At 42.0% G+C, this 12,023-nt stretch overlaps 1 protein-coding gene across 1 annotated transcript in view; it reads right to left on the bottom strand.

Moving 5' to 3' along the window:
- Positions 1-7,805: 7,805 nt before the first annotated feature.
- LOC311041900 (integrin alpha-10-like) overlaps positions 7,806-12,023 on the bottom strand; it is a gene marked incomplete at its 5' end in the record, with an annotated part of 21,237 nt that continues 17,019 nt past the window's right edge. The window contains 5 exons of the mRNA XM_084052382.1: positions 7,806-8,180; positions 8,809-8,922; positions 9,168-9,263; positions 9,694-9,807; positions 10,882-10,989. Of these exons, the coding sequence (XP_083908508.1) occupies positions 8,127-8,180; positions 8,809-8,922; positions 9,168-9,263; positions 9,694-9,807; positions 10,882-10,989 (486 nt within the window). The 3' untranslated portion in view covers positions 7,806-8,126. The remainder of the gene's footprint in view (positions 8,181-8,808; positions 8,923-9,167; positions 9,264-9,693; positions 9,808-10,881; positions 10,990-12,023) is intronic.

The following is a 12,023-nucleotide window of genomic DNA, read 5'->3' as shown; positions in this document are numbered from 1 at the left end:
CTTTCGTTTCGGTAGTGACACAATGGTGAAAAAACAAAAGTCACTACAAAGTACTACCAATCAACTCTAAATTGCCTGAAACGTACTCCTAACACGTTTTTGGGGGGACGATTTTGGCCTCCACACTTAGTGATTTTTTCGGATTTAACTTTCGTTTCGGTAGTGACAAACTTTCGTTTCGGTAGTGACACAATGGTGAAAAAAAAAAGTCACTACAAAGTACTACCAATCAACTCTAAATTGCCTGAAACGTACTCCTAACAGGTTTTTGGGGGGACGATTTTGGCCTCCACACTTAGTGATTTTTTCGGATTTAACTTTCGTTTCGGTAAAATAAATTTTACCGAAACGAAAATTACCAATCAACTCTAAATTGCCTGAAACGTACTCCTAACAGGTTTTTGGGGGGAAAATTTTGGCCTCCACACTTAGTGATTTTTTCGGATTTAACTTTCGTTTCGGTAAAATACATTTTACCGAAACGAAAATTACCAATCAACTCTAAATTGCCTGAAACGTACTCCTAACAGGTTTTTGGGGGGAAGATTTTGGCCTCCACACTTAGTGATTTTTTCGGATTTAACTTTCGTTTCGGTAGTGACAAACTTTCGTTTCGGTAGTGACACAATGGTGAAAAAAAAGTCACTACAAAGTACTGTATATAATATGCTATATAGTTGTTAATCTATCTATATATACAATTTGAATCCTGCGCCATGTCGGTTGTCAGTATGTACGTACGTTGTATGTGGCCAGTGTGACGTAATCTGACATCACGCCAGTGTGACGTAATCTGACATCACGCCAGTGTGACGTAATCTGACATCACGATGAGACGTCACATCCTACCTATAAATTCTAGGATGCCGTCAGATCGCCCCAGTTCGACGGCTTCCATAGTGGTTTTTGGTCATTGGAGAGGTGATGCACGTCACCTCTTTCTGAAGTGGGTACTTTCAAAGCCTGCCGTGGATTTAGGAGAGCACAAAACTCTCTCTCACACTGTGAGGTGCCTGTAAGGTGGCACTGCAAAGTGAACGACGCGTCACGCTAGAGTAAAGTTACATTCTTCTGCCTACACATACGTCATGTCCTAGTATGAGCGAAAACTCGGATGTTACCATGTGCACCTAACAGCGGAATGCAATTCCAATGGTGAAAGCTGTGTTGTTTCACCCCGAAAAAGTAATGGCGGATTTGGCCACGCCCCGAAATACCTGTATGTGTGTCTCAAAGAATATGTGTTGCTTTAAAACGAACAATGAACAACTTGCTCTTATTCCTCTTGCTTTTTAAGTGGCCTACACACCAAACATTTAACTAGTTAGTGACAAACAAAACCTTCTTGATTATGATAAATTCCAATCAACATTATAACACAAAAGTCATGCTGGGAGTGGGGCTTTATTATTTTAAATCACATAAACAGACAATCAAAACGAAAACCCTTTAACGTTTTAACCATTTTAATTTCAACAAATACAAAAACAACAGAACTGTCGAAGACAAATGATTGAAATGTGAAAACATGTCAAACAGCACAACAAGGTTGGTTGATACACTTACAAAAACAAACATGTTATTATTTACATATCCCGACCTGAAAACAATAATGTTTAGTGCATTTCTCCAGGACTCGTAGTGCCCTGTGTGGGCTGTTGCAATGTCATGTAATGTCAAACTCACAGGTTTTCAAAGTTGGGGGGCCGCAGCCAGGGGCTCTGGCTATAATCGGGGGTCCTTGGCATGTTAAAGTGTGTGAACCCCTGGTCTAACTTTGTAGTTGTGGTCCCAGCTCTGTAGACCAGGTCCCTGGGTGACTTTGTCCAAGAGATGCCCTGATGAAGAGGTGGAACCATATGGCTCTTTCTGGCTACGAAGGGTAACCCAGAACCTCCCATCACCTGGAACTTTCCAGAACCTCTGAAGTTCTGTGAAGGTTTTTTTTCGTTTGTTTGTTTGCATTTCCATTATAACCAGGGGAGGTACATCATAAAAAGAAAAAAAGAAAGAAATCAGACTCATAAAAAAAAGCGAAAATAGTTGATCTACAAGCTTGTGAGCTTGTACATCGACTATTTTCGAAACATTTTTGAAAGTTTAAGTTCTGATTTCTGGGTTTGCAGAACCCTGAGTTCTGGGTTAAGAACTTAGGTTTGAATTCCACTTCCGGCAGCGTATGGAGTAGACGTGTGTGCAGTAGGCTCCGCTCGTGAGAAGTTCATTTTATAGCTTTTAATCACCCTTAATCTTGTGGTTCATTACTGTGAGGCTATCTAACGGCGTCTGATACCTATCTTGCTTTTGATGGGTCCTAAACCTAATACCAGACTAAACATAAAAACGACGAAGGCACAGAACAAACAAACTGACGACGCCATACCCGGCGTGGACAATACAAACGTCAAGATGAGTTCTGATGCTGCGTCGGTAGCTATACTGGCTGCGATTGAGAAACAGGGCAAGGATTTGAGAGAGTTAATTGAAGATTCTATGGAATCTATAACCACGCGTTTGGACTCTCTTGAAAACTCTCTCAAACTTGTGAAGAAGGAACAAACAGCGGCAGCGAAGAAGGTGGACGGCATTGCCACCGGCCTATCTGACCAAGCCACCCGCCTGGATGCATTAGAGAAGGCCTGTCAAGATCTGAAGGCAGCTAATGAACATCTCTCCAGAAAGGTGATCATCATGGAGGGGCACTCCAGGCGCCTGAATTTGAGGGTCGTGGGGGTCCCTGAAGGCCTGGAAAAGGGTCACCCCACGGCCTTTATGACTGAATTGATCGGTTCACTTTTTGGCCCGGAGGCTTTCGCTAGGCCAGTCGAGGTGGACGTTGCCCACCGCATCCCCGCAGCAGCGGCTGCAGGCCAGCGTCCCCGGGTCCTGATCGCCAAGATTCACCGCTATCAAGACAAGGAGCTGATTCTACGTCTGAGCAGGGAGAAAGGCCAGCTCTTCTACAACGGTACCAGACTGCACATCTTCCCGGATTACTCTCCTGAGGTACTTAAACAACGCCAAGCCTTCAGTCCTGTCATCAAGATTCTCCGCGACGCCAATGTGAAAACATCTCTCCGTTTCCCTGCAAAGTTACAAGTCGAGCACAAAGGGAAGACAACTACTTTCATCGATCCCGTCGAAGCCAAGTCCTTTGCCGACACTTTGACTGCATCTGAGTCTGACTGATTCTCCAATCGTGGTTGGTAAAAGCTACAGAACCGCAAGATGTGATATACACTAACCTAGCGGCTAAACATTTCTTCTTATTGTTTTCTTTTCGTTATTTGCTTTTCTTTTTCTTCTTTTTCTCCTCTCCCTTTTCTTTTTGTTTGTTCTCCTTGTATTAATGATTTGGTATCACACTAAGAGGGTGTTATATAAATAAAAACGAAATGCACTATTTTGGGTTAGTGGCTGTTTATTCATTATCTATTTTATTTATTATTATTATTATTATTATTATTTTATGTTGATATTATCATTGCATATAGTAAGGGTGACTAATCGCAAACTATATTTGGTTGATTCATTTATTTTTTCCTTCTCACTGAGCACTAGGCCTACTGAAATTATTGAGCTCTGATGGGTTTAAGAGACCCATACGACTGCCTAGTTGTTTCGATTAGATTATGGGGGCAGGGGCACTGCCAAATTGTTTGGCTTTTAGGTGGGTTGGGGGAGGGTTGGGGGTTTATGTTATGTGTACCAGACTGCATTTATTTATCATTCAGAACGGGTAACCTTATGCCTATCATGTGTTACATTTGTCCTAAGAGGGCGCTATGAGTACGACTAATAACAGTATTGATATTGGAACATTAACTTTTGTCACATGGAATGTAAATGGCTTGGGAACTCAAGTCAAGAGAGGGAAGGTTTTTTCTTACTTAAAATCACTATCTGCTGATATTATTTTCTTACAAGAGACGCACATCAACCCTTCTGACCAAACTAGACTCAAGGCAAATTGGTTTTCTGAGGTTTATCAATCTACTTTTTCTTCCAAAGCTCGAGGTGTTGCTATTTTATTTAGAAAATGTGTACCCTTTCAATTATCCTCTCTTATCAAAGATCCTAACGGTAGATATCTGATAGTCTCTGGTAAAATCAATAATATACCTATCACTTGTGTCAATATTTATGGTCCCAATACTGACGATCCGGAGTTTTTCCGGAGGGTATTCAATTTATTACCGGATCCGAACTCTACTAATTTGATTATTGGGGGTGACTACAATATTATTTTGGATGGTCATCTCGATCGTTTGTCAACTCGTCCTTCTCCACCTAGTAAATCTGCATGCACCATGAACAACTTGATTACCTCTTTTAATCTAGTTGATATATGGAGAATACAGCACCCTACCGATAAAGAATATTCGTTTTTCTCACATGCTCATAAATCACATGCACGTATCGATTTCTTTCTAATTGATTTCAAGTTAATATCAAATGTTATAAATACAAAATATCAGGGAATCTTAATTTCCGATCATAGTCCTCTCACCATGTCTTTTAAATGGTCCCTTCCCAAAGCCTTTTTTTCTTGGCGCTTTAATTCTCTGCTACTGCAGGATAATAATTTCAATGTATACATGAAAGCAGCCATTAATGATTTTTTATTATTTAACGATAACGGTGATGTTTCTGACTCTATTTTGTGGGAATCACTCAAGGTCGTGGTGCGAGGTAAAATCATTGCATATGAAGCCTCTAAAAAAAAAGAAAGGCGCAGACGCCTAGCTGAAATCGAGTTGCAACTTTCTGATGCTGAGAGGTTATACACATCATCCTTGTTAATGAATGATCTGTATTCTGTTATGAGTTTGAAATATGAATATAATACCATTCTGAGTGACCAGGTTAACAAACAGATACTTAAACTGAGACAAAAACAGTTTGAACTGAGCGACAAGCCAGGTAAACTGTTGGCCAGACAGCTACGGGGTGAACAGGCAAGTAGATCCATCCTTAAACTCAAATCCTCCTCCGGAGAACTATTAACCAATCCTCAAGACATAAATGATTATTTTAGAGATCATTTCGAAAAGTTATACAGAGCTAATTATAATGCAACTGACGACGAGATTGAATCATTCTTGGTCTCTGTTGATCTACCTAAAATAAATGAAATAGCCAAGGCTGACCTTGACTCTGATTTTACCATTAATGAAGTTAACGAGGCGATTAAAACTCTCGCAAGTGGTAAGGCGGCTGGTCCCGATGGATTCTGCGCTGAGTTTTTTAAAGCTTATAGTGATCTTGTTGCCCCCTTGCTACTCAGAATGGTTAAACACTCTATCGATAGCAATATTTTCCCACAGTCATTTTATGAAGCCAATATTTGTTTGTTACCTAAAAAAGGGAAGGATGAAATGGATCCATCAGCCTATAGACCACTTAGCCTTTTAAATTTTGATCAGAAAGTGGTCGCAAAGATCCTATCAAATAGGCTTGCGAGACACATGCCATCTCTTATACACCCTGATCAAAATGGGTTTATGTCGGGCAGATTCTCCTTTTTTAATACTCGTAGACTATTTAATATAATGTACGCTAAATATGAACCAAATGACAAACCCGTAGTTATATCTCTTGACGCGGAGCGTGCCTTTGATCAGATCGATTGGAGATATATGCATGCCACATTAAGGCACTATGGTTTTGGTGATTCATTTTTTAAATTGGTCAAGATGCTTTATGCCTCCCCTACCTCCTCCGTTCTGACTAACGGCAATAAATCAACATCTTTCAAGCTCCAACGCGGTACGAGGCAGGGCTGTTGCACGAGCTCGTTATTGTTTAATTTAATGCTTGAACCGCTCGCTATAAGTATTAGAAAGCAGCTTGACATCAAAGGAATCAAGGTTGGCAACGTGGAATGTAAATTGTCGCTTTACGCCGATGATTTATTAATCTTTATGATGGATCCATCCTCATCCCTCCCTCCGCTTCTTTCATTAATTAAATGTTTTGGTAAGCTGTCTGGATATTCTATTAACTGGCAAAAGAGCGCATTTATCCCTCTTACAGACAATCTGGATCGGACTTATCTTGATGCTCTACCTTTTAAAATTGCAACAGAACAGTTTACATACCTGGGCTTATCTATTCCTTTGAATCCAAAGTCCCTGTTTAAATATAATTTCTCCCCTCAATTGGATAAACTCAAGTCAGACATCGAGTATTGGAGATCGCTGCCGCTATCTATGATAGGGCGTGTGAACGCAATTAAGATGGTTTCCCTTCCCAGATTTATGTATTTATTTCAGAACATTCCAATCAAGCTCTCATTGTCATTCTTTAAAAAGATTGATTCTATAATAATGTCTTTTATTTGGGGGTACAAAACCAACCGTATCTCAAAGAGTCATTTACAAAAATCTAAGTTACTGGGGGGTTTCTCCCTCCCTGTATTCCAACATTATTATTGGGCAACCAATCTCAGGGTTTTAATTTACTGGCAAGATCAGCTTCCCCAAACTCCCTCTGATGCTCCCAAATGGCTCCAGTTCGAATCTCACGCAGTGAAGAATAGCTCACTTTCAGCTCTCTTGTTCTCCTCTAAGGAGTATCCCGCACACCTAGTTGGAGACAATTCTGTTCTGACAAATTCACTCAAAATTCTGAAGCAGGTAAAACGAGTGCTCTCAGTTCCCGATCTGTCAGTACACTCTCCCATTTGTTCTAATCATAATTTTATTCCATCTCAGTCAGATACAGCTTTTTCATGTTGGAAGGAAAATGGCCTGATATATTTTTCTGACCTATATATTAATAACCATTTTGCATCATTTACAGAGCTGAAAGAAGCATTTTCTCTTCCACATGCCCATTTTTTTCGTTATTTACAAGTTAGACATTTTGTTCAAAATCATTTCAATAATTTTGAAAATATACCTCAGGAACACTGTTTTTATGCTTTAATGAAACACCATCCAAACTCTAAACACTTAATATCCAAATTTGTCTCACTGTTCTCCAAGTTAGCTATTCCATCAACAACTCATATCAAGACCTCATGGGAGGCTGATATTGGTGTTGAACTGACTGATGAGATCTGGAGCGAGGGGTTGAAAAGGATTCATTTGAGCACAGTCAATGCCAGGTTGCAGCTTGTCCAGTTCAAGGTCATGCACAGATTACATTACTCTAAGGTCAAGATGAATAAAATGTATCCAACTGTTTCCGATACTTGTGATAGATGCAACATCTCCAAGGGCACGTTGGGTCACACTTTTTGGTCTTGCCCAAGGATTGTTTTATTTTGGCAAAACATTTTTTCATGGTACAGTAGAGTATATGGTTTTTACATCGCACCTGACGCACTAACTGCCCTGTTCGGTTGCTCTGAAGTCTCTCTTGACCTGCCGTACTCTGTCCAGCAGACTCTTATGCTGGGCACACTGGTTGCAAAAAGAATTATCCTGACAGAGTGGAAAAACGCCACCGCTCCTTGCTTCACCAGATGGCTTAATGAATTCATATCGTTGATACACCTGGAGAGGCTTCGTTGCAACAAACAGGACAGTCTGGCAACATTCGAATATATATGGGGTCCTGTCGTGTCCCACCTCGACTCAGTGTGATTGCTCTGTTTTTGTTTTTTTTCTAAGCCCGAGTGTTGATGTGTCCAACTGCATACTGTGGTCTGTTGTACTCTGCCTATATATATTACCTCATTAAGATAGGTTAATTACTCATGCTTACACATTATAGTCTGGTGTTTGTTTGTCTTGTTTTGTCTTGTCTTATAAAAAACCCAATAAAAATTAATATACAAAAAAAAAAGAACTTAGGTTTAGTACCACCTCCTGAGCAGGGCCCAAATTAGGTTCTGAGAACCTTATCTGAAACCGAGCCGTTACACGACGCGGCATGGTTCGCTTAGCTCTTGTAGTCGAAAAGAACCAATAGATATAAAAGTACAGATAGGACAGATTAAGTGCCTTACTTCTGTGTTCACAGTCCCCTACTTTTCTGGGTGTCCTGAGCATTGCTATAGATGGAAATGTCCAGTCCATGCTTTTATTTCTATGGGCGGGACTCCCATCTTTCTGGTTGTTGTCACAAACAGAAGACGAGTGTTGTCATGGTAACAGTAGGAGCTGCAGTAGGAGGGGCTAATCTTCGTGGTCAGCGTCCTCTGGTCTGTTTTTCCGCATGAAGAAGCCAAGCTGGTAGAAATATGGAGGAATGAATGAATTAACTGTTTCATACAAAGACATTCAGTGTTACATCAACACTTCCTGACATATCTTGTGTGTCCCTTGTTTTAACACAAAATATTGAGCTGATGAAATGTTAAGACATTATTAAGATGTTACAACGTTGATTCTGAAGCAATCCGGAACATAATTTAATCTGAAATTCTACTATCCCTGATCTTTCAAGGTTCCTCAGAATTGTTCCACGTGTACAGTGGGAGCCACTAGGAGTCTTTGGCTGTAAACCAGTTGTTCCCAAACGGTGCGCCAAAATACTGGGTTGATGTGAAGTAGACACTCGCTAGTAAAAAACAGTCACATTGATGTGGAATGGTTATTATGAAAAATATGGCAGTGAAAATTCTAATGTATAAAAAAACTAAGAATTGATGTTTTTATGACGTTATTAAATCAACTTCACGGCCACAGTGTTCAGTCCCCTACTTTGCCGGGTGTCCTGAGCATTGCTATAGATGGAAATGTGTTCCTGTGATACTATAAGATGAATATGTGTTTGACAAGTGATCCTGTAGAAGTGTCAGAAGGATGTGAATCATGCAGCCTATAGTTGCTGATGTTTACTGTAGCATTATGTTACCTTCCAGAGTATGAAGATGATGAGGGCCAATAGCAGTAAGCCTCCGATGATGCTACCAATCAGAATCCACAGAGAGATGGGAATGGACCGCCCCTTCAGCACCTCCAGTACCGTCTTAACCAATGAGAACGACAGGAGAATTAAGAAGATTACAAAGTGCTTTGGAAGGACAACACCGAGGAATATTAACACACGATTCATAAACACACACACACACACACACACACACACACACACACACACACACACACACACACACACACACACACACACACACACACACACACACACACACACACACACACACACACACACACACACATTGCAGTAATGGTGAGGTTTGAACACAACATTCATACCTCTCTTACGATAGGGCCTGAGCCCAGGGTGATCACACTAGACTCCTGGGCAGCGAGCTGATATGTTCCTACTATCCTCACTGCTTTGTACTTGGCCTAGAGGGAAGCACAACATATATTAAACATATTAATATAGTACATGAAATAACATCCATTGAGCATATTAAAGGTAGCTATAGTGTAAGTTATATTTTTTTGGGGAAAAAAAAACGTACTCTGTTCAAAAGGTTAAAGCTCTATATACTGATTCTGAGAGTGTTTGTTCAGTTAAGAGAAATACATTCTGAGGTGGGTTGCCAGTTTCAGCCAATGAGGAGAGAGTATCCATCTACTACAGTATCAGCTTCAGTTTTATAGTGTTCCAGTTCCAATTTTGTCTGCTCACTTCTTAGTCATCACTGCCAATTTCCCGTGTTTATCCTGTTTCCTTGTGTGTGTGTGTGTGTGTGTGTGTGTGCGTGTGTGCGTGTGTGCGTGTGCGTGTGCGTGTGCATGCGTGCGTGTGCGTGTGTGTGTGGTATCTCACCTTTCGGAAGAACTCATCGTGCACCCTGCGGCTGATGCGGACGAGCGCTGCCTGGCCTCTCAGCAGTTCCTGCACGTCACACACCACCTCCGTACACCACGACCTGCTGCAGTTCTACACACACGCACACACACACACACACACACACACACACACACACACACACACACACACACACACACACACACATCAAAACATAGAAACACAAATAAATACACAAACATCAACACGCTCAAACACTGACAGATTGTGTTTGGGTGTTTTCTCTCGCTCTTTCCGCTGAATGGCACAAGTAGGAAAACCTGAAATTGCCTAGTCAAAACCAATATCATATTAAACCTCTGTACAATACAACCTGCTATATACTATATATCGTCGCTGTCGGGTGGATGTCCAAAACAGTTACTTTTCAGGAAATTGAAAAAAAAAAGAACCTGTGTTCCAATGGATCCAATGTAGCCATTATTTAGTCACGAGGTCTTGATAATACTTTTGACTGGTTAAATATGTATAAAACCCACTGACACACTTTACCACTTAAACTTTCAATTACAATTTCAAAATGTTTGAAAAACATAACAGCTCTATACAACGCATTCTCACTCCCAAGACGGCAAACGGGTGACTTCTTGGGACGGATTTTACCAAATGACTGGAAGGGGTTACCCGCGACGGCACATGTTAACTAGGGGGGATATGAGTTACGATTATGTCCCTTTCGGGGCATAACTCGAACGGCGCTGTGTCGGCTGAAGCGGACTTCGCAGCGCTCGGCTCGCTCGTGGCTCAAATCCGCTGTAGACGGCGCCCCTCCGTCTTATTGACTGTTCTTTTTTATGGGTTTGAGAAGGCCACTTCCATGCGGAAGTGGCCTTCTCAAACCCGTTAAAAGAACGGGCACTGGAGTGCGGAAGTGCCCGTGATGGCACCAGATGACCCCCAGAGTACCTCCTTCCAGTCGTTTGGTGTTTGGTCACATTTGTCCCAAGAAGTCACTATAGGCCGTTTGGGGAGTGAGAGTGTGTTGCTCTATAAGCTGACAGATCGTCTATTCTTCACTAGGTTTGCACAACGCTGTTGTACAACCAAGTATGGCAAATTTACGAACAACCCTAAAGAAGTTGAAATATGGAGATACAAGGTTTTGGCCCGACAGCAACGATGTATAAAATCCCACATGTGTCTCACCAGTGTGTCAGTGTGCATCATGTCCTCTGGGTGGAGCAGTCTTACGTCTCTCTGTCTGCTCTTCAGCTGAGCTGGGTCACTCACAATGCTGCAGTTCACCCCTGTAACCTGCAGGGGGGGCAACATGGTTACAGCATAGCACTCCCCATACAGCACCTCAGGTCAGTTCATAACAATATAGCTTTACACTGTATTCACACCAGCAGCACCAAGCAAATTTCCACAGGGGGGGTTCAGCTAAATGGGGGTGTTCTAGGTATGAGTTAAACCCTTGTAAATAACGTCTCTGTTAGGTGGAAACCTCATTATGTCCAAAACAGTTACATTTCAGGATTCCGCAGCAGCTGAAGCTCAACAAGCTTGTGGAACTGCTACTTTTGATGCTTTTGTGTGACGCTGTAGGATGCTCAAATTGGGGCGTTTACGGAAAAAAAACACAAAAAGTCAAAATGTGGAGAATGACAGGTTTCTGCCAACGATAAGCTAGTCGTGGTCCAGCAACAGCTCCGGTGGTCTGGGAGGATCACGTCAGCACAGCTGTGCCTGGCAGGAGAGGAGAGCTCACAGACACGGAGGAGACGTGCACTCGATCGAATCTGAGATCCCAGAAGTTTTCACCAGCTCTCGCATACAAACGGGAGGGGCGAGGAAACTGCTGGGCCAGAACCCTGGTATTTGTGGGCGGGATGTAACTTACGCTCAGAATCTGACCGGTCTGAGAGCTGTGCAACTCGTCTAAACAGTCCGACGAGAGGCAAACAGCAGTACACAACAATGGCGGCCGCAATTTCTCAAGGAGAAATTGCTTTCCGTCGCTCCTATTTACATGCAACACCCACTGCATGTGGATCCCGCCCCCTTTTCTTCATTGGCTGTTGATTTGAATCAGAACGCAGTGGCCGCGCCCCTGCTGTCCAGGCTCTGAGGCGAAGTCTCCCAGACTAGGGTTTCTCAGAATGCAGAAGCGAGGTACATTACATTACATTACAGTCATTTAGCAGACGCTTTTATCCAAAGCGACTTACAATAAGTACAATCAACAAAGGTAGGGAACGAAAGCTACTAATCACCAGAGGTTATAAGTGCATTTTCTGCAATAACAAGCAACCAAGAGCATACCTAGCGCTAAGGTAAAAGTGCAA

The sequence above is a fragment of the Gymnoscopelus microlampas genome (genome assembly GCF_963454915.1).
Source record: "Gymnoscopelus microlampas genome assembly, chromosome: 3".
NCBI lineage: Eukaryota > Metazoa > Chordata > Actinopteri > Myctophiformes > Myctophidae > Gymnoscopelus > Gymnoscopelus microlampas.
Note: the sequence above shows the minus strand (reverse complement) of the source record. Positions and strands in the feature narration are given on the sequence as shown.